The following is a 23,271-nucleotide window of genomic DNA, read 5'->3' as shown; positions in this document are numbered from 1 at the left end:
CACTTGAACGCAGCTAACAACACTGGTTTTCGCTAGCTATCGATTGTTGTGCGCGTGTGCGCGTGTGTTGGTTAACGTTTATCGCTTCACTTTGCCATACACATAAATAGCTTAAATAGTATGTATACATACATACATACATATACATATATGTATGTATTTGTATTTGTATATGTATTTGTTTGTGCATAAATATAGTTCGTCTTAGTCTAGATATTATTATTAATTAACTGCACCCAGAAGAAAAGATTGTGTGTCTAATAAATTAAAAAAATTATATAGTTGTATATACAAACAAACATACATGCATATATATGCGTGTATGTATGTGTGTGCGTGTGCGTGTGCGTGTGCGTGTGTGTGTGTATAGTTGTAAGCAAAGTTAACATAATGTATTCGTTCCATCCGATTATATATATATATGTATATATATATATATTCAATAAAATTATCAATGGTCAAATAATGTCTGTGTGTGTGTGTGTCTATGTGTGTGTGTGTGTGTGTGTGTGTGTGTGTTCGTTTCATAAATTATTAACAGTAATTGTTTTTATGCATATGTGACAAAATAAATTATGTTTTTTCTCTCTTTCTTTCTTTCTTAATAAACAACAAATTTGCAGCAGAAATTCAAATTAATAAAAAAACAAACTATTACAAAAAATTTTACGGCAAAAATTAAGAAAAAAATAAAAAAAAAAAAAGTTTTGGAGGTATTATTCATATTCAACTCGTTTCACACATAGTTTCAATTTTTTTATCGTTTATCGCTAGCGCAAAAAAAAATATATATATATATAGATAATTCAACTCTCAATATATATATATATATATACATATACATATACATATACATATACATATACATATATATATATATATACATATATATATGCATATATATGCAGACAACATTTGTTTTATTACATAAAATTTAGCAATAAATTAAAAATTTCGATTGTTCTTTTTTTGTTGTTGTTGTTTCTTTTTTTTTCTTTTTTGCAGTGTTGGAAGACGCGCGCCTTGTGTCTATCGATAGGCGCTGACTTTTGTTTGTAAGTGTTACTAAACAAAGAATTTTTTCCGTATATAAATATTAAACAAAAGCGACAAGTGCAGTTTTGTGGGACGGGGGGCGGGGGGGGGAGAAGGGGCGGGGGGACGGGGTAGTCGTGTGCTGTGGCATCGATATGCGTGTTATCGATAAATGCAGCGCGTTTGTGTGTGTGTATGTGTGTGTATTGCGACCGGGCGGGGGGCGGGGAAAAGGAGGGAGGGAGGGGGGGGGGGGGGGGGGTGTCTATATCTATCGATTGTACAGTCCGTAGTTTTGTTGATTTGTTTTTGTTTCTTCCTTCTTATTTGTCCAGTATTTAAATTAAAGACTAAATATATAGTCGATATATAAATATATATATATACATATATACACACATATATACACACATATATACATATATATATATATATAAGATCTTGTTTGAGTCAGTGAGTAAATGAGAGATAGACAGATAGATAGATAGATAGAGAGAGAGAGAGTGTGTGTGTGTGTGTGTGTTTGTGGATATTGGGGGAGGGGGAAAAACGGCATATGGTGAATTTCCTTTTGTCTGTATTCACCACAAAGGTGGCGCCGCCGATTACAAGAAACTCTCCTGCGGAATGATCGGATATCGATTAATTGTCTGAGATTTTTGCAATAAAATTGTGGCGGCTGTCGATGAGCTCAAACGATTAAAAACGGGCAGCCGTGGCGCCTCCTCGTGCTGTTGCAACGGCGAGCTGATGCTCTTCTGCAGCAGCTGCTTGTTGTTGTTGTTGTCGCTGTTGTCGCTGTTGTTGCTGTTGTTGTTGTTGTTCTCGTACTGCGCTGACGACGACGACGACGACGGCGGCGGCGGCGTATGCACCGGCGATATGGGCGCATTTGGGCTATCCGGAGGCGTGGCCGGCGCCAAGCCGCACGCCGAGGACGTCGACGAAGCCGAGGAGGCGTGCCCATTGCCCGTAGTACCGTTACAATTGTTGGGCATACTCAAGTAGGCGGCCGCCTCATGGAATGGGAAATTTGTCAGCGAATTTGTGGGCGACAGCGAGAGCGAGCCGGTCGGCGATTCGCGGTCCGAACCGGTGCTCATGCTCAGCGGCGGGCTCAGCGGCAAAAAGTATTGGCTGCTGCTGCTGTTGTTGTTGTTGCTGGTCAGCTGCGCAGGCTTCTGGAACGTTTTGGCCGCCTGTTGTTGTTGTTGTTGCTGCTGTTGCTGTTGCTGCTGTTGTTGCTGCTGCTGCTGCTGCTGCTGCGCACGCGCCTCGTCCGCATTGTGTACGAAGTGGCAGCGCGGTCCGTAGGGACAGAAGCCGACGCTGTGAAAGGTGCGACAATATTCGGTCTTGTACTTGGGATGACGCTGCAAGTTGCGCAACTCGTGATAGCCGTGGGCGAATTGACACTTTTCGCCGTATTTGCATTCGCCGGCCTCCTCATACGGACGACACAATTCCGTCTTGTAGCTGCAGGGTTAACGGGATAGTGGGAGAGAGAGAGAGAGAGAGAGAGAAAAAACATAAGTACATTTGCACTCGACGAAAGCTTTGCATTTTGTAGGCGTGCACTTGACGAAAGCTGGGCAGCTGGAAGTCTACAAAATTGCATGCGCTCGACTGCGGCCCCGCTGCAATTGCCTATCGGGAGTTCCAAGTTTCGAGTTTGCTCTAAACTTGTTGCACAAACATGTTGCGTTTGGCTGCCTGCTGCAGTCGCTTGAAATTAGCTTGCCTATGGCTGAAGCTAGCTTTTTACTAGCTGAAACACTATTTAGCTTTTTTTTTGACTTTGAAACTCGAACAACTCAGCAGTCCAATCGAACCTTATTTCGCTTAGAGCCTGTTGCACAGGCATGTTGCGTTCGGCTGTGTGCAAACAGGATCTCGCCGCAAACCTGTCTCACGCTCAACTGTTGCGCAGGCGTATTGCGACAAGCGAATTCCACACAGAGTTGCCACCAGTTACTAAAACTGGCAGCTTAATTATTTTGAAATTTTTTATATTTAAATTATTTGCATGTGAAATAAAAGTAAAGCATTGAACTGCTGCTAAAACTGTCTAGCTTATTATAGAAATTATAATTAAATACAAAAATATACCCGTTTAATATAAATGCACATTTTTGTTTAGGTGGCAACCCTGATTCTATAGTCCTTTATACTCAGGCTCGCAGCAAGCGCGAACTTCGCCGTACGCCACGCACTCCCACACACGCAACATGTTCAATTGGAACTTAAGAAGAAGAAGAAGCTCTACTTACCGCGATGTGTTCATTGGCTGCTGCGGCGGCAGCGGCTCCGACTGCGTGCGCTCCAACTTGCGGTGCAGCGTTATGTTGCTCAGATTCTCAATGATGGTCACCAGCGAAGCAACTTGCGGCTGCTGCTGCTGTTGCTGCTGTTGTTGCTGTTGTTGTTGTTGTGTCAATTGGCTCAGCCGCTGAGCCGGCTGTGAGATGGTTCGCGTTAACGGTCCATGCAAGCGATGATGCTGCTGATGCAGCAGTTGCTGCTGCTGCTGCTGCTGCTGAAGATGATCCTTATCGGTTAGGTGCTGTTCCATGCTGGCGTCCAGGATGTGATCCAGTTGCTGCTGCTGCTGTTGCTGCTGCTGTTGCTGCTGCTGCTGCATATCACTGACAACCTGTAACAAGACGCAGCAAAAAAAAGCAAACAATTAATATCAGCCGAGCTTTCGCGCTGCGCGCCTTTTGCACTGATTGCCTGCCTCTCGCTCTCTCCCTCTCTTTCTGTGCAGCTCATTTCGCAAACAAAAGCAACAAAAAAGCGCGACAAAATGTAGCGAATGTGCAAAGGAGACAGAGGAGCAGAGCAGCGGCAGCGACACACACACACACACACAGAGAGACGCGCTTAAATGGGCGACACACACACATACATAATACTTTTACTTTTAACTTGACCTATAAGTAAAGAGTAAAGAGCAAAAGCAAAAGCAAAAGGCGCTAGCTCAATTGCTGCTTGTCTAGCTAGCGACGTCGACGGCGACGTCGGCAGCGCAGTTAGCTAAAATTAATTTTGGGCCGCCGCAGCAGTTACTTGTAATGGTAATGATATTGCAAAAATAAAAATAAAAATAGCAGCCAAATGTTATATGTATGCATATATGTAATTTTCCAGCCATTAACCAATATAACAACAACAGCAATAACAGCTACAACAATGGCAACATTAACAACACGCACACGCACACGGACATGGCGACGGCGACGGCGCCGCAAGCTCTCCACACACAGCTGCTCAATACGGCAATGCCCGTTCGCTCTCCACTCTACTTCACTTCGCTCCAACCCGCTCCAACCCGCTCCAACCCGCTCCAACCCGCACCAACCCGCTCCCATCTACTCCCTCTTCCCACTCGCAGCAGACTTGGCGTGTGTCGTCATCAGTTTCGGTTTTTTTTTTTTCTTCTTTCTGTCTTTCTTTGTGTATAGTTGTTGGTATTGTTGTTGTTCATTTTCGTGCGATGCTGTAACATGTTATGCAACCAGCGAACCACACACACAACCACACACACACACACACACACATATGCATATACACACAGGCACGCAAGCTACCAGAGCGAAAGAGAGAGGCACAGCCAACTAACAGCAACAACAAACAACAGCGCCAATTACATATGTATAGAGCTCAAGTTCAAGCCAACAAACACACACACACACACGCGCGCACACACATAACACAAACTCGAACACGAACACGAACACCAAACAACGCGCAGCAGCAAACGGACCAAAAGCAAGCAAAGCAAACGAAGACGCCGTCGCGGCCAAAAAAAAAAAAAAACAAAGAGAAAAAAACAACAACACAAGAAAACTTAATTTTTGGGGCCCAGCAGCCGTCGTTAAGGTAAAAATAAAAATAAAATACGAAAAACAACAACGAGCCAAACTGGTTGCCACTTAACACGCACTTACACACACACACACACAAACACACACACAGACACCGTGGTCGACAGACGCGTGCGCGGCCGGCGGGCCTGCGCCAAGCGTTGCCAGACAGTTGCCGTGCACTTTCGCATTGACGCTCATTCGTAATTGAATCTAAAGTTCTTGAGTGATTCATTTGACTATCTTTCGAGTGATTTCGTTGATTGCTTATCGACTACACTGATTCATTGAGTTTATTAATATTTTTCATTATCGTTTTTTTTAATGGATCCTAAGTGAATTTATCAATATGCTTTACAGCACAACACACTTGCCATTTATCGCACTCAGACACAATGTGACATTCATTCAGCATTGAGCGCTCATTCATTTTAGTTTTCGCTCGGCTTTACAGTTAAATTGCAGTTGGTTGCTCCGTTGCATGACAGCAGCGGCTCAGCTGATGCTGGCGACAATCTGGCAACGCTGCAACAACAGCAACAAGTCTGCGCAACAAGTTAGCAAACTTTTACGACTGTTATGACCAACTTCGCGCTTACGGCATCATTTGCGGCCGCTTAAGCTTTGCTTGCATAAAGTACCACACACACACACACACACACGCACACAAACATATGGAAACAGGCAATCGCTGGTGAGTGGGAGCGGGGTAGTGCGACGCCGCCGTCGCAACGCTAAAACGTGTTCAAAAACAACTTCAAGTTGGCCGCGCATTCATCTCTGCATGTGTGCGCGTGTGTGTGTGTGTGTGTGTGTGTTGGTGTGTGAGTGTGTACAAAAGACAAGATAAACAGGAGTACAGAGTGCAGCCCGCGATACCCGTATACCCTGTGCCCAATTCGGCAATCAGCGAACGCTTCGGCTCTGTGGGGCTTTATGCACGGGGAGAGGGGAAAGGAGAAAGGGGGAAGGGGGTGACTGTGTGGCCGGCGGCCATACAATGAAAAGCAGACAAATAGATCAGAGCGCCGCTGTCGCAGCGACGCCGACTGAGGCCGCAACTCTTGTTTTGTTGCTGTGGTTTTTGCTTTTGCCTTTGCTTTTGCTTTTTGCGCTATATACGCATGTGCTTGTGTGCGTGTTGTTATGTATTTATGGATAGGCAACTCTACAAGTTTTCTGTCTGTGTGTGTGCGTGTGTGTGTGTGTGTGTGTCTGTGTGTGCGGTTTGCTGCTCGCCACATCTTTCATCTAGGTGAGAATTTCCCTTTCATTTGAAAATGAAAATAAGTTTACTTTTCTTTGCAGTCTGCGGGCTTCTAACTTGTATGTGTGTCTGCATGTGTGTGTGTGTGAGTGTTGCTGCTGTTGGCAACATTTGCTTTGTACACATGTTGCGCTTTTTATGTTGCTGTTGCAGTTGCTGCTTTCGAGCTTTTATTGCCGCTTAGACCTTGCCTTGATTCTTGATGGGTTTTTTTTTTGCCTCGGTCGCTGCGCTGCATGCAGCGAGAGCTTGGCTTGGCAAAGTTCCGGTTCAATTTGGCACATCAACTCTCAATTTGACATTTTATGATTGTTTTTTTTTTTTAGCATAACAAATGATTACAATGTATAAGTGTGCGTATGTGTGTGCGTGTGTGTGTTTGTATGTTTGTATTTATGTAAATATGTATGAGCTGCTGTTAGGTAAGATTTTTTGTTGCTTGGCTTGGCTTTGGCTTGGCTGTTGCTGCCTTTGCTGTTGTTGTATCGTAAACACGTTCGCACACACACACACACACACACACAAGCGTGCCTACCTACCTAGCTATGTGTGTGTGTGTGTGTGTGATGCTGAAGACTGCCTGGCTGACTAACTGGTTTATAAAGCCAACAACAACAACAACAACAACAACAACAACGACAACGACGTCGACAACAACAACGACGTCGACGACGACGACGCAATATCCATAACCTCGATGAGCTAACACCAATACAGACGCAGCAGCGCGCGCGCGCGGAGAGTAAATGTTAGAGCGAGAGAGCAACAGAGACGCGCTTTATTCTGCGCACACACAGATCAAAGCTTTGGAACAGGTAGAAGGCGGCCCGACGCAGAGGGCGCGGCGCGGTGCGGGGCGTCGCGGGGCGTCGCGGGTGTCTACATATGTATGTACAAATATGCGAATTGAAAATGAATACATAGTTATTATAGGTGTTATTTATAATGCTAGCTTTAAATCAAAAACAACAACAATAACCTGCACGAACAGGTAACAAAGCTGAAAGGGAATGGGACTGCCAGAGAGGGGGGGGGGGGGCACAGGCGAGGGGTATTGGCGCGGCGCTTATACATTTGTATGTAAGCTTAAATCTTAACTCACGCAAATACATACTACATACACATACATACGCACACATATGCATATGGCATATAGTTTGACTGGAAGGGGGAATGGGAATAACATTAGCAATTAGTTACGAGCAGCTATCAAAACTGGAAGTTTAACTGGAAAGCAGCAGCAGCAGCGACAAAATTAACGGCAAAAGATCGAAAAAAAATAATCGTATGAGAATATATATTTATGTATATATTCATTAAATTGTGGTTGCGCATCGATAAATGCAAAGCTGCAGGCAAAAAATAATCGATATAATTCACCAACTGCAAACTTAACATTTTTTAATAACTTTCAATTCAACTTATCGAATGAAAGTCGATTCACGATTGTGAGTGAAGAGTAATCGATAATCGAAATGCAGGCTCAACGATACAAACTTAACTGAAAACATTCGATAATCGATACCAAAACAGCCCGAGTCAAACGATAACCATCGGATACAGATCGATCAACAACTGTAAAGACAAACAATGATACGATATCCAATAATATCCAATCAAATATAATAACGATAATCAATTGATTCCAATTGATGACAATTACGCCAAGCAATCGATAAGCAATAAGCGTCGGGCAATAATGTAAACAATCGATAGGCAATGTTAAGGCAGTCGACAAACAATCGATAAACCAATCGACGCACATTGCCACAAAGCTAAACCTATACAAAGTTTCCAATCAGACCCTTTCGCTGCACCCCGCCGCCTCCTTCCTCCTCACACTCACACACTCACATACGCACCTACATGCTTACTCCTTGAGTGCCAGCCCCTCCCCCTTCCCCACGACATCTAAACGTCGATCGTTTTAATTGTCGCAAGGCAAATTTGACTTGGTAATTAACACATGGAGCGCCCAGTCAGACTGAGACTCAGACTCAGACGACGACGTCGACAGCGACGCAGGCAGCAACAGCTCTACCAACCCCCCCCCCCACTTCGTTCTAGCTCTCAACCTACCCCTTCCATGAATGCAGCAAGCTTTACCCCTAAACAGAACAACAAGAAAAGCAGCTGGTCCACAATTGGTGGGGGTTGGAAATGAGGAATGGCATGGAATGGAACTGAGCTGGCGCTGGCGTATTAAAGGGGGATTGGGGGGGGGGGGGGGTGAGGTATGGGCACGTTGCTCAATCAATCGACAGTCGGTCGCTAGGTCCAATCACAAACGCTGCCAGCCACTTGTTGTTGTTGTTGTTGTTGTTGTTGGTTACTGTTTCTAAGTCGTCTCCGGCTGCTGTCATCCAGTTGGCGAGTAATCAATGCACTCACACACACACACACAGACAGAAACTCGCAAGTCAAATAAAACTCAACTCAGTGATAAAGCACATAATGCGACGTGATATTTACAAATGTACGTGTGCATGCATTTGTGCATGTGTGTGTGTGTGTGTGTGTGCGCGGGTGCAGCACAACAGGATCGGCAAAGTGTAGAGAATGAAGCACTGCATATGCATATGCACATACATATATATGTATGTGCATATATGCATGCACACAAATCGCAGCAGGCGTGCGAGAGAGAGCGCGCTAGCTTTTTGGCTAACTGTAAGTATGGCAAGTATTTATTTCGCAATATACATATGTTCGTAGATGTCTGCTATCTCAATGACGTCTCCAAACTTTGTCGTTAAGTTTCGTCAAACGAAAAACCCAAGCAAAAAACCAGCCAAGCAACAACAACAACAACAACAACAGCAACAGCAGCAGCAATTGCCAAGTTATTATTTACATAATGTTGCCAAAGGCTGCGACGCAACACAACACAACGTAACAAGTAACAATCGCAGCAAGGGCTAGGTACGGCAGTGGGGGAAGGGGGGTATAGGTAGGGCGACCAACTTGGCCCATCCATCGATTGAGGTCTAGGTCGATTTGAGCATTTCACATTTTCGTGTCGTTTTCATTGTGCGTCCGTTGTTAATATTTGGTAAGCGCTCACATACACACACACAGTCAGACACATGAGCAAAAGCAAAAGCAAAAGCGCTTGGGGCGCATGCGTGCAAGCGAGAGGCAAATGTTAAGCAATGACGCGAAGACGCGTCGACGCATGCGCCGCTGCTGGCGTCGCGTCGTGCCAGTTTCGTTTCATTGCCAATCGTTGACGTCGACGTCGACGCAGACGTTGACTTGGCTTCCTCTTTCCAAGTCGTTGGTCGAACCGGCTTCAACACACAAAACATATACATACATGATACACACGAAATACACAATACATAACAACAACACAACACATAATAAAATACAATAAAAGAAAACTTCACAAACATTAAGCAGCAGCAGCAGCAGCAGCAACAACAACTTGGCCTTGCTAAATTCGGAGCACAACAACCATTAAAAAAAAGCCAACAACAGCAACAGAAAACAACAAAAAAAAAAAAAAAAAATTAAAAGAGAAACAAAAACAAAAAGCAAATCCGCCACAAAGTCGTAGTCGAAGGGTTTTCAAATACAAAATAAATTAAGAAAAAATATATACGTTTCGTTAATGCTATTGTTTTTGTTGCTTTTGTTGTTGCCAGTCAAGCTCATGCTGCTTCTTTTTCTTCCTCTCATGCTGCTGCTGCTGCGCTGCTTGCAGCGCTGTCGCAATGCATGGCGCTGCGTTTGCGCAGTTTTCGCATTCTGCCAATTGGGTTTGCCCTCCACACACACACACACACACAATGACAACAAAAAATGTTGTAATTGTCAAAACCGAAAAACCAAAGACAATTAAAAACTGGAGGCTAACCAAGCATGGATACGTGAAAAAAAAAAAAACTCTCCCGCTCCCTCTGTGGGGCTCTACACACAAACAGTTACATAGAAATGTTATGCAATCGCGATTGCAGTTTCCGAGTTGAAGTTACAACTTATAATCGAAATTGCAAATTGCGTGAGCGAGTGGGAGGGGAGGGGAGGGGAGGGGAGTGGAGGGGAGTGGAGTGGAACTGAAACTGGAAAGCAAGGAAGCAAATAAAAAGGGCACGCAAAACGAGGCCAGATTAAAAATGGAAGTCTGTGTATGGATGTATGTGCTTGTGTGTGAGTGCGACTGCATGGCAAAGTTATGGAGAAATGTCAATTACATTTGCACATTAATAGCTGTGTGCGTGTGTGTGCGTGCGTGCGCATTTGCATGTATGTATTTATGTATGTGGGTTAGTTGCATTCCAAATGGGATGCAAATTTTAAAACTGTATCGATCACATCTCATATGGAAAAACATTTTGATATGCGTAACTACAGTGCATATTCAATACGATGGACATTCATTTAGATAAATCATTTCAGGGCCACGCACGTGACAAATTTAGATTAATTGTTAGAAATGTTGTCTACACTGGAAATATGAAGTGTAAATTTAAGCTATTTTTAATGTTCGTGTGCAATTGTTTCCGTTCTAAATAAGTGCTTTATCTTTATTTATAAATATGTACATATGTATATGTAAGATCATAAGTACGCTGAGCTACTTAAGACATAAAACATCTTCTCCCAGACAATCTCTTTAATCGCATGTTCTACTAAATGCGACCCCCCTCTCTCAGAAAAGTGAAGATGATAAAGTGACATATCGTGTCTCTGCTTTCGGTAATGTGAACATTCACACATACGCACATACATACATTTATTGCCAAACTGATAAGATAAATAAACATACATACATGTGTGTTGTGTATTCTACAAGTGATCTACATATCTTTATGGCACACACACACACAAACATACTTTCTTAAATGCATAAGGTACAGTGAATGCTCTACTAACGGACAGCTACCTCGAGCGGAGAAATGGAATAATAGATCGGTAAAAATAAATAACAAATAATATCAAAGCAATATCTTTTAAAATGTATAGAATATAATCAATTGTCAATTAATATTTGTCTTCATGTGTTTTTTGGCACTGTAAGTCCGCTCAAGGGAGTAACCACTGCACGTGGTTTTTTTTTTTAACTGTCATCTGTGACAGATTCTTTGTATGTATCGATACAGCAACTATCGATAAGCATAATTTATGCTTCATCAAAGAAACGAATTATTTCCCTTGCCTTTTGCCTAGTTGTCCTCAGCTGACAACCCTTCACCCTCTCTCCTTCACCTATCACTTTCGAACGTTGTTCGAAGCTGTTGCCCGTTGGCTATCAGCCTCAAGCCTTATCTGCGTGGAAGGGAGGGAGCTAGAGAGGGGGCGGGGCGGGGGGCTTGTGCTTCACTCTGTGCGTGCTTACATATTTTGTTTGTGTTTTCAGCGTGTGTTGTGTATGTACACATATACATCACTTGCTACTTACATATGTATGTGTGTGTGTGTGTGTGTGTGTGTGTTTCAGAACAACAAATTTACGACATCAGCATTATCGACGCGACATCGAATTTCGAATTCGACTTCGAAAATCATCAAGTTTTACTCTCCTTGCAGAAGGTCTTTTAAATGTGTTCCGAAAACTTTGCTTGCTTTGGAGATATGGAAAATAAGCTTACAAATATATTAAAGACGCGTTCAATAGCTTGCATACTTTTTCTTGTGTGCCTGCAAGGGTATTCAATATTCGTCAGCCCTTCACATAACTGTTCTTGTTGTAGTTCTGCTGCCGCTCGATTTCCTGATGCAGCCAAGCTTCAAGCGCCTTCCCCTACTTATGCTCATTCTGTTACTCTTTCCTTCAATTCGTTTGCCTGTTGCCTCTTGATGCTATTTTTGCGTGCTCTCTTCATACTTATTGCAAGCTGCTCTTAAGCCTAATTGAAGAGCTAAGCTTATTGCACACGTGCTCTTGCTGTTTATGCTCCCACTCCACTCCTCCCTCCCTCGATCCCTCTCTCTGTCTCTCTCTGCCTGCTGTAGCAACCTTTTTTTTTACTCCTGTCATGTGTGCGCCAGACGAAACCACTTGTTATTGTTATTGTTGTTGTTTTCTGTTGCTCTATATCAAAGTTCTTAGCGCTTATCAGCAAACGGCAACAACAACAACAAGCAGTAACACTTTTGACTTGCTGCGTGTCTGTGTGTGTGTATGTGTGAGTGTGTGTGTGCCGCACATGGCAGCTCAGGGCACACTCACACACACATGCAGCACTGAATGCACTCAAACTCATTTCGGCTGTCTCGTCGTTGGCTACTTTTGCTTCATGTGAAGAACATAAATATCCATAAAATAAAAAACAACAACAACGAAATATGCATTACAAGAAAACAATAAAGAAGCACAACAACAAAACATGTGCACATGTTGCTGTTGCTGTTGTTGTTGTTGTTGTTGTCGTTGTCACAGCTCTAACAATGCCCTGCCGCTCTTGCTGCCTCCCTCACTCCATATCTCCACACTTCGCTCACTCTCCCTCTCCCTCTCTCTGCCGCTAGGCCGCACTATCTCTCTCTTTATCTGCCTATCTGCCAACGCCGAGACCCCTTGCTGACACTTTTTTGTTTGACACACGCACGCACGCACACACACACACACACACTCAGTCGCATATGGACAAAAACAAACACACATAAGTGTGTACATATACGTTTGTGTGTGTGTGTGATTTAATTCGATAAGAATACTTATTATTGGGTTAGTTAGTTCATATAATAATAATCTTTTTTTTTTCTATACTTTTTTTTTCGCTTGCGATAAGCAAAACTGAAAACTGAACAGTGAGTGAACAGAAGAAGAAGAAGCAGCAGCAACAGCAACAGCAGCAGCAGCAGAACGAAAAGGGCAGGCAAAGAAGCAACGAGATCAACACATACACATATGTATATGTATGTATGTATGGGCATTAAGTGTATAAATACATAAAGAGAAGTAAACGAAACTTAATCAGCAGCAGCAAAAGGACGATAAAGCTTGGAAGATAGAGAAAACAAATTACATTCAAATAAATATCAAAATGGTTCAAACAGTGAAGCAGGAGGAGAGACAGAGAGAGAGTGTGGGGGGTGGAGATTTATTTCAATCGTTCGATATCGAACTCATTTGTCGTCTTCAAATTGGAACTCTCCAGAAACTGGAATGTTGCCAATTATAAAGGAATTTTCTTATTATTGATTTTAAATATGGTAAATATGATAATAATGTTTCCAGTAATTGGAATTAAGCAGTTTCGAATTACCTATGGCACGAAGCCCCATTGAAAATAATTCCAATATTTTAGAAAAGCCAATAATTTGTTTAGCCAAATAATATTCTTACGGCTTTCATCAAACGCTCCATGCCACCAAATCTTACTTTGCTATAGTTGAGCGACTGATATATACCCTGTGATTATTATTTCTTTAAGCCTGACTTTGGGTTACACGTTTCAGCTCATTTCAATGGGTACAAGAAAACATAACAAGAAATTTTAAGGATCAGTAAAAGTTATCAATATGTACATATATTAGTTTCAAAAAATTGAGCGGATTTAACTGGTTCTTTCTAAAACTCACTCGAGCTTTACAGTTTTTTTTTCTTCTGTCATTTAGTACGGTAAAAAAAGTTTCGGTTTCCGTTTCAAATGAAAGTCTTTAAAGCAGAACTCATTCGATTGCAATAAATACATACAGTAATATATACACACACACACACACGCACACGTACATAAATATACAGTATGCATACACATATGCACGTGCGTACATACATACGTACATGCAGGAATCATTGGATTGCATTCAATTGAACACTTGACAATATGCGTTAGGGGGCTGCTGCCGTGGGGGGTTGGGGTACGGGTAGGCGGGGTAATAGCAGCGTCATTAATGCACTATCAGCAGCTGCCTGCACACACACACACACACACACACATAGGCGAGTGGCCGTTTTTCAGTTGTTTGTATTTTTCGTGTACACTTTGAGCGTTGCTTCTGATCCAACCCCTCACCCCACTATACACAGCAGAGCTCCTGTGCCTGTTGCCTGCACCAATACATATGTACATACACACACATACATATATATATATATATATGTTCACATTCATCTATATATCGGCAATTTGATAACCCGCAACCAAAATCAACAAAAAAAAAACCTCAAAGGCAAACAACAAGAACTAAGCAAAAGGCAACATAATAAAATTAACAACAACAACAAAAGTGCTAAACAGGCTATGCAGGCAAAACATGAAAAATAAGGGAAGGGTAGGGCAGAGCAGAGCAGAGCAGGGCAGGGCAGCGGTCGAAGCAAACACAGGCAAGTTTGAAGTCGGGGCCAACATGTTGAGAATATGTTGAACACGTGGTCGATCGTAGAGCGAACGCGGTTTGCGGGGGGGAAACAACAGCAGCAACAGCAACAACAACAAAAAAAAACGGCTACGGCTGCGGGTCTTGAGTTCGAATCGTTCGTGAGCGGCAAACAAAATCAACGGCGAAATGTCTGGAGCCCGGTTACAATAGGAGCATGCGATGGGTAGATAGAGAGAGAGAGAGAGGGGGGGGGGGGGGGGGCACACACACACGGGGGTTGCTTGTTTAGAACGCAACAATAGCCAGCAATACACGCACTCTCCCAAATTGATCTTTGCGCTCCGGCTCTACACAGCGCGCGCTCTCTCTCTCTCTCTCTCTCTCTCTCTCTCTCTCTTGCTCTCCCTCTCACACATTTTGCTGCTATTCGTCCTGTAAAACCAGTTGAAAGAGCAGACGACGATGGCGACGGCTGCCCGCACAAAAGCAACAGTCGACAACAACTACAACTACAACTACAACAGCAACAACAGCAGGCAGCAAGTAATCAAAAAGCGACAGTGAATGTGAATGGAAATCTACTAAACAAACGGCGACCGCAGAGACGATGTCGCTGTCGCCGTCAACGTCGACGTCGCTGCGCAAGAAGACGGCAACTTCATTATATAATAGATTCGATTCGAATTCGATTGCGATTGGATTTTTTCGTTGTTGTTGTTGTTGTTTTCTTCTTCTTCATTTTGTTGTTTTTTTTTTTTATATGTACATATATTTTTTGGATTGGCAAGCGAATCGAATGACGAGCAAAAGAAAAAGGAAAATAAAAAAAAAAGTGATGTTGCAAGCAAAATAAAATAATAAATAATACAAATTTGTTGCCTGCGTTTTGGGTTTTTTTTTATTTTATCCCCCCTCCCCCCCCCCCCTTTCCGACATTACGCGATGTCTGTGGCCCGCATCAAAAACGAAATAAACGCAAACATTTGTTCAACAGAAACAACCACCAAAAAATAATAATAATAATCATAATAAATACTCGCATTTTGTAATAATAATCATAATAATTGCAGCGGAAAAACCCTCAAAAACGATATAAAAAAATACAAAAATAATAATAATAACAATAAAGTAAAACAGAAAATTGGGGTTACGAATCAGGTCACATTTTAAAACACGGGACAACCTCATGTATGTACATACATATATGTATGTGTATACTCACATACATATGCATACACATACATACATACTCGCCCAGCGGACACTCCTATTGGGCGGACATTTTCTCTCAAATCACATTTTAATGCACGCGACAACCCTATAAATATGTAGATAGTGCACTCTCCAGCGGACACAACCATTTCCCCTCTATCAGGCGGACTGATTGATTGACAGACTGACTGATTGATTGACTCACTGATTGATTGGCCGACTGGCTGACTGATCGATTGACTGATTGACTGACTGACTGATTGACTGACCAACTGTTTGATTGACGGATTGATTTACTGACTCATTGATTGATTGATTGATTGAAAGCAAGGCCTTAGTTTGTGATTTCACCGGCAAGTGGCGAAAATTGGAGAAAAACAGGTCGGAAAATGCGTGAAAAATGTCGGACCAAATTGTTCGATCAGCTTCAAACAGACTTTCAAATATCTATAATATTCAAGTTAAATATCTTTATGAAAAGTGATTCACAGATTGGTAAAATCCAATCGGGCTGAAAGCGGGCTTCAAAATTATGAGAAAATACGGAAATACGATCGGGAAATTGCGTTTTACACGTAACTATTGACAGATGCAAAATATCGTCTATATATTTTATATTTATACGTTTGGGATTTATTTTTTATGAATTTTTACAATCATGTTAGGCACATTTGGTCGACATTTAGGTATTTACTAAAAAGATCATTTCTGAATCACCCAGAATAACGGTTTAAATAAACAAACTCAAATCCAACTGAATCAATATTTGTTCAAAAATTGTTTAAAGCTCTGTTTTGGGTTTGAAAAACGATTTGATCAATGACATATTTGAGCAACATTTATATATATGTAGACGCATTTCTCTGCGCAGTTGAGATAAGGTTGAGGTTAGGAGGTTAGGTTTGAAGATTTCTTCAAGTACGTTAAGTTTTCTTTGAGGTTAAGTCAGTTTAACATAATTGAATTAGTTACCATTATGTTTTTAGTTTAGTTTCTTAAAGGTTAGGTTGAACGTAAGACTAGATTAATGAGAAAAAATTGTATTTTATATATAGAAAACGAAAGATTCCAGTTTCATTCAAATAAGAGCTAAGGAGAACCAGTTGAGGTTAGGTTAGGTTAGTTTGAGGTTAGGTTGAATGTAAAACCAACTTAAGCAAGGCTTCAACAGCGCTTTTTACATATGTATGTATGTATTTGATTTGATTTACATATTCATTTATTTTTCAATGCAATTGCGTTCAGCAGTAGATTAATTTAAATGTGCTGCCAAAGTAATCAATCTGTAGTTAACCTCTAGCTCTCCATTTCAACTGGGCGATAACGGTGTCTGACACACATATGTACATGTGTACATCAGTACACACACACACACACATGCATACATATGCGTGAATGATACAGTAAACAGTTGTTTATGCGAAATAGCCGTACTTAAGCGCCTGACCCCCACAAAGTATTTGCAAGCTAATGACATTTAAGCTAAAGATTCGATCAATTTTCATAGTTGTTCTTTGCGTCTCTCACTCGCTCTTTCCCTCTCTCTTTCTCTCTCTCTCGTAGTCATCTCTGTCAGTGCCTGTCCCTGAAGGCGCCCAACGAGCCGCGGCGACCCCACCGCAAGAAATAACAGACAAACGCACACATACGCATGCGTGCATACATGCAAACCTAGACATTCTTATATACATACATATACATTTATGTATGTACTTTGGCACTCAATTGAGCGGCCATTAGCAAGGCAACAACAACAACAGCAACAAATATGATCATGAAGCGCATATGAAGACAATTTTTAAGATTACAACAACAGCGCCAGGCAATGACAATAGAATATGAAGTGGATGGCAGGCAGGAGAGCAGCAGAGCAGAAGAGCAGGAGAGCAGGCCAGCTCCTCGCTCAATAAGCGCGGCATGAGTGCGGCCGCGTGTGTCCGAGCGAGAGGGCAGCTGGAGCTCATACATATCTGTTGTTGTTGTTGTTGTTGTTTTTGTTGCTGCTGCTGGTGTGGGAGATAGCGAACGATGAGCGACGACATCGCACGAGTGCACACACTCGACGACTGACAGACAGACGCAGAGACGTTCACAGTATTGATACACACACACACACACACACACGCACGCACACAACAGCAGTAGCTCATACATATGTATTTATTTATTTCGCTCAGCTCGTTTGCCTGTTCGTTTATTATTATTATTTTTTTTTTTTACAACTCGAACAACGATAATAATAATAATAATAAGCAACAGCAGCAAACGTCAGTAGCTGGCACGCAAATAATTTATTTATAATTTGTATATCTGTTAACTTGCATTCAAACACAAACACACAACACCAAGCACACACACACACAAACACGTATATGTGTGAGCAGACACAAAGCTTGCACATTCGGCAGCTTGCATATGGCGGCAACTTTGGCAACATGTTGCTGTGCATGGAATCTGTTGTGTGTGTGGGTGAGACCAACTCCAGCACACACACACACACACACACACACACACAGATGTTGGACTGAGGCCTGGACCTGCATATTAATCGAACTGTTTTCAATCGCAGCGCATAAAATAAATTGACGTTCCAGGCTGAAGTTGCCCTTCTCTTCCTCTTATTCCCTTGCGCTGCTGTTGTTGCTTCTTCTGCTTAGGTAGGTAGTCGCCACACTACAGCAATGGCGACGATGTCGGGACATGCACACACGCACACAGCCACACACATAAATACATATTTAGTTTTATTCACGTTTGTATGTTTGTGTAAACATGCATGCATATGTATGTATGTATGTATATGTGCATGCATGCCTACAATGCAGCGGCCGCGACGGCGTTTGTTATCGCCTTGGCAGGAAATGGAATTATATTCGTAAAAAGTGGTCGCTGCCTGGACGGACGGACGGACGGACGGACGGACGGACGGACGGACGGACGGACTGACTGACTAACTGACTGTCCCGTTCCATTTCATTTCGTTCCGTCCCTGCTTGCCCCTTGGCCTTGCCGTCAACGTACATATATGTATGTGTCTAAATATGTGTGGGTCTCTGTGAAGCTGAAACGTAATATGATTACGAAGCGCTGAGGATTTGATATAACAAACTAAGCATTTTGCTTTTGGGCGCAAGCCGCAGCAGCAGCAGCAACAAATTAACCAGCCAAGCAGGCAAGCAACAACAACCATAAAGAGAGCTGTGCATATAAATTTCATAATAAAAGTAACGAAACAACAACAACAACAACAGTAACAACAACAGTAACAGCTACTACGAGACAACGACGACGAAATCAAAAGTTATGCGAAAAAGTGAATTTCAGTTGAACAGCAGCTTCATCCACCTGACAACAACAACAAAAAGTGAACGCATTTTGCCCGCACACACACACAAACACACTCACTCAAAAAGACACACAACATGCAAAGCAGTAGAAGCAGCTGAGCAGTAAAAATGCTGGCAAGAGTCGAGTATGCCCAACTTATAGATGCCCTGTAGCCGGCGAGAAGCGACATAGAAATTTTGTACTTCAGTTCTTGTAAACTTCGATATAAAGAAAAAATAAACAAAGCGCAAATCTATATTGATTTGGCCAATCAAGACTTTATATACATTTGTTAATCCATTCCCCATTAATAATTCAATATACCCTTTAACACATTTTAGCTGCATAAAAACTTGATAAAACGTGTTTGCTGCCGCTCAAGTGCATATCTTAACGGACAAACTTGTCGCCTGGGCCACAGAAGCAGCGACCGCAAGAAAAATAAAAGCACAACAAGCGCTAGCAGCAGCGACGGCGGCAGCGACGGCGGCAGCGCTGATCGCTTGTTGCAGCAGTTTCAGTTTCAGTTAGGTATGCATTCATCTACATGTATATGTGTGTGTGCCTCTGTGTTGTGTTGTGTTGTGTGAGAGTGTATGTGTGCGCTGCGCCCTTTCGCTTTCGGCAGCAATTTGTTGCTATTGCCTTTGCCTACTGCTGGCTGCTGCCGTTGCAGTTGTCGAAAAACAAAAACAAAACAAAAAAAACTGCTGCGTAATGCCAGGCGATTGCGATTATGAAAAACCAAATAAATTTCCACTGGAATTGCAATAATAATCGCTGGCAATCGCCGCGAATAGCGCTCAATAATCGATAACACAACAAATACAAATACTTTTGCGTGCCGAGGCAAAGTTCAGGCAATCAAAAAGAAAACATACGAAAAAACAGAAAACAAAAAAAGAAGAAAAAAATAAAACAAAAGCTTTGCAACTTTTATCGGACATCAACCTGTGACAAATGTCTGTACGCCTCTGTACGTGTGTGTGTGTGTGTGTGTGTGTGTTGGTGAGTTGTTTATTGTTGCTGCTCGTTGTATATAGTTGGGTTCTACTTGACCCGTCCGGCATTGCACTCGGGTTTTTATTTGATTTTTTTTCCTCTTTTCATTTCTGTACGCAACAAAACAAAAGCTACTTTGGCGCAGCGCCCCCCCCCCCTCCACCCCCTTCCAGTTCACCGTGTTAATGGCATCAACTTTGCACGTAACCGCAATCGAGAGTCGCGGCAAATAACTTTAAACTTGAAGCTCTTGTTGGCGTTTGTTTTTTTTGTTTTGTTTTTTTTTTGTTTTGTTTTCAGCTCAGCCTCTCCGCATTGAAAGCAAAAGGCAAAAATCACTAAACGAAAATCCAAACCCGGAACTTACGGACCTAATCGAATTTGTTGTCGATCAGCGGCCCGCAGCAACAATAATAACAACAGCTGCGGCGGGCCGCTGCTGGCGTTGGCGTTGGCGTTGACGTCGACGTCGCAGCAGAAACTTAAATACATATGATCATGAGCTTTTGTTAACGATGCTGCCTGGTGACGACAATACGAACTGTTTTACAGTTACAGGACTGGAAGACTGGAAGGCTGCCACCTGCTAACGTATCACGACGTAGGTGGCTGCTGCTGCTGCTGCGCTGCCGCCTTATCGGGTAGTTTTTTTTTTCTTTTTGTTTTTCATATTTATTTGATGTGGCCTGTAAAATTTCTGAGTGTTTACCAGCCAAAATAATTATGAATCAACGTTTAATAAAAATATTTAAAAAGACAAATAAAAGTGTAAAAAAAAAAAGTGTAACCAAACGGAAATGAAATACAAATACATATACGCATATATGTATGTGTATGCATGCACATGCAAAAACTAAAAAAAAAAAAAAAAAAACTCCAATTGAGCAAAATTGAGTTTTGCTTCATTTAGTTGTTTTGAGTGTAGATCCTGAGCACATTGTGGAGACTTACCGATTGGAATATGTCATCGCATTCGAAATAGTGTGTATTGCCAACGATATTTGCAGTTCCAGTTGATTTTTGTACAATTGTCGCCGACATTTTTGTTGCCGTTGTTTACTGTTGTTCTGCTCCGTACTGCACTCTCTTTCCCGCTCTACACTTCTCTGCTTCTTCTCAGCGCGGGCTCTCGTATTTCACTGGACAGTGCAAAAACAAATTCTTTATCTTTGCTTCTATTTCGTCGACTTCTTCTTCTTCTTCTTCTTGCTGTTGTTGTTATTATTATTTGCTGGACGTTTTGGTGTTGTTTTTAATTTTTAATTCTTATTTTTTGCTGACTGTTGGTTGAAAATTTAATTGCGTTGAATTTTGATGTATTGTTAAAAATTTTGTTTGGATTTATATTTGCACTAGTTGAACGATTGTTGTTGCTGTTGTTATGACTTCTTGACAATTTCGATATTTGCTAGTTAAATTGTAGTTCGTTTTTGTTGTTGTTGGTATTGTTATTGCGTTGCGCGTGTTGCATTTCAATCAACAGGCTGGAAGGAGAGACGAAACAAAGATAACAAGAACGATAGCGTTAGAAAAAATTCTACACTCCGAATTGTGTGTGTGCGACTCGCGGGCCAGGCAGAGGCAACAGGCAGGCAGCAGGCAGAATCACACAGCTACACGTGCGCTGCGTGAATGTGTGTGATCGTGCGTGTGTATGTGCATGTGCATGTGCATGTGTGTGTGTGTGTGTATGTTTTTACAAACGTACTCGAATTTGAGCCGCGGCTCTCAAAAAAAAAAAAAAAAAAAAAAAGGATTTTCACGCACATGTGTTAAGCATTAAACAAGAGCAAAAGCGACCAAGAGAGACTTGAATATTCGACGCATTTACTTTGTCCCTTCTTATATATATATACATGTTGTTTTTTTTTTTTTAGTTCCAAAACAGCCGATTGCTGTTGTTGTTTGCTTTGCTTTTATCGTCTTCGTTTTCGTTCTCGCAGCAGCAGCAAGAGATAAGCTTGTCGTCGTCGTCGTCGTTGCCCGATCGTGTTCTTTACACACACACACACACACACACACGCGACGCAAGTGTGTTTGCGGGTGTATGTGTGCTAGTGGTGGTCGTATTTCAGCTCAAATCACATGCTGTTGCTGTTGGTGCATGTGTGTGTGTGTGTACGTGTTTGTGTAATTTTGTAGCTGCGCAAGCAGAACAAGCGCAGGCAGACTTTGTTATTGCCGTCGATTTTATTTCAATTTTTATGCATGTCCTCTTCGGCTTGTTTTTTTACACACACACACACACACACACACACAGATGCATACACACTTAGGATGGAGAGCTGCGGGATTTCAGTTAAGCCTTACCGATTCGAATCGTTCCTCGTGTACTTGTATTTGTGCGCGCTTATTTGAAAAAAGTTGCGTTTGGCGAGGTTTCACAAACATTTAACGCTTCAAAATTCCCGCGCTTGTGCCAAGTAAAAAACACGCGCACTCTTCACACATGCACACACACACATACATCAATTCAATGTTCGATTGCAGGGGCAAGACCAACAAAAACAAAAACAAAACGGAAAAAAAAATATTATAAAAATTATAAGGCAATTTGCAACCGAAATTGCATAGCTATATGTATGCTGTGTGTTAACTGTTTTTTTTATATTTTTTTTATTTTCAAAAATTAAAAAAAATTTCAATAACAAACTCGTTGCCGCCTACTTTGATCGAGCAAAATTTTAAAATTATCAAAAAAATACGTATATATATATATGATTGATGATCACAACACAATCGCACACTTGTGGCTTACTTTGCTGCTGATCCCGTTGCCGAGTGCACACAAATTAACTTAAATACGAGTGTTGCAAATATCCTGGCACGTTTCGCACCTTTTGTTTTTATGCAGCAAACAAAAAACACGTCCGCTCTCAATAATGAATGTTACAAATATGAACTGTTATCCCACTGTAGTGGTGATAGACCATCGATGGCAGCATCAACAATATCGATAATAACAGCGATCCTATGCGGTTCTATCGAATCGCTCGCTGTTATGCTCGATGTACACTGTTATGACTGCTGTTAAACTCAAATTGGACATGTTACTACATCTGCAAGGCTTCAATTGATCAGCATTTTTAATTTATAAATATGGTTCTGTTGATCTGATTTTTAAATACGTGTTACAATTGAATAAATTTAAGTGCCATGGAGTTTGTTTATTTAGCTTTTATAAATTGGAAAACTCGTATGCCCAAGAGGTGCAGTGTCCGTTAACTGCTTAGTAATTTAAGCTAACATTATATTACTCAAAATGGCTCTGTTAAGCCACCAAATAAAATA

At 41.9% G+C, this 23,271-nt stretch overlaps 1 protein-coding gene across 3 annotated transcripts; it reads right to left on the bottom strand.

Annotated features, from left to right (window-relative positions):
* Nucleotides 1-1,538: 1,538 nt before the first annotated feature.
* Nucleotides 1,539-22,916, bottom strand: Tis11 (Tis11 zinc finger protein). 3 transcript variants are annotated; one of them, XM_064700117.1, is made up of 4 exons: nucleotides 22,818-22,916; nucleotides 20,932-21,464; nucleotides 3,306-3,688; nucleotides 1,539-2,511 (listed from the first exon to the last, which is right to left on the bottom strand). In XM_064700117.1, exons 2-4 carry the CDS (start codon nucleotides 21,019-21,021, stop codon nucleotides 1,641-1,643), a joined length of 1,344 nt encoding a protein of 447 aa, XP_064556187.1. In that variant the 5' UTR covers nucleotides 21,022-21,464; nucleotides 22,818-22,916; the 3' UTR covers nucleotides 1,539-1,640. The 3 variants fall into 3 exon arrangements, with proteins under 3 accessions (XP_064556187.1, XP_064556186.1, XP_064556185.1); XM_064700116.1 differs by having other exon boundaries at nucleotides 22,739-22,880; XM_064700115.1 differs by lacking the exon at nucleotides 22,818-22,916 and adding an exon at nucleotides 22,291-22,554.
* Between the last annotated feature and the right edge of the window lie 355 nt (nucleotides 22,917-23,271).

This window comes from Drosophila montana, unplaced genomic scaffold, assembly GCF_035044405.1.
Source record: "Drosophila montana isolate Dmon_TW-CO22-7 unplaced genomic scaffold, ASM3504440v1 contig_1687_1, whole genome shotgun sequence".
Taxonomy (NCBI): Eukaryota; Metazoa; Arthropoda; class Insecta; order Diptera; family Drosophilidae; genus Drosophila; species Drosophila montana.
Note: the sequence above shows the minus strand (reverse complement) of the source record. Positions and strands in the feature narration are given on the sequence as shown.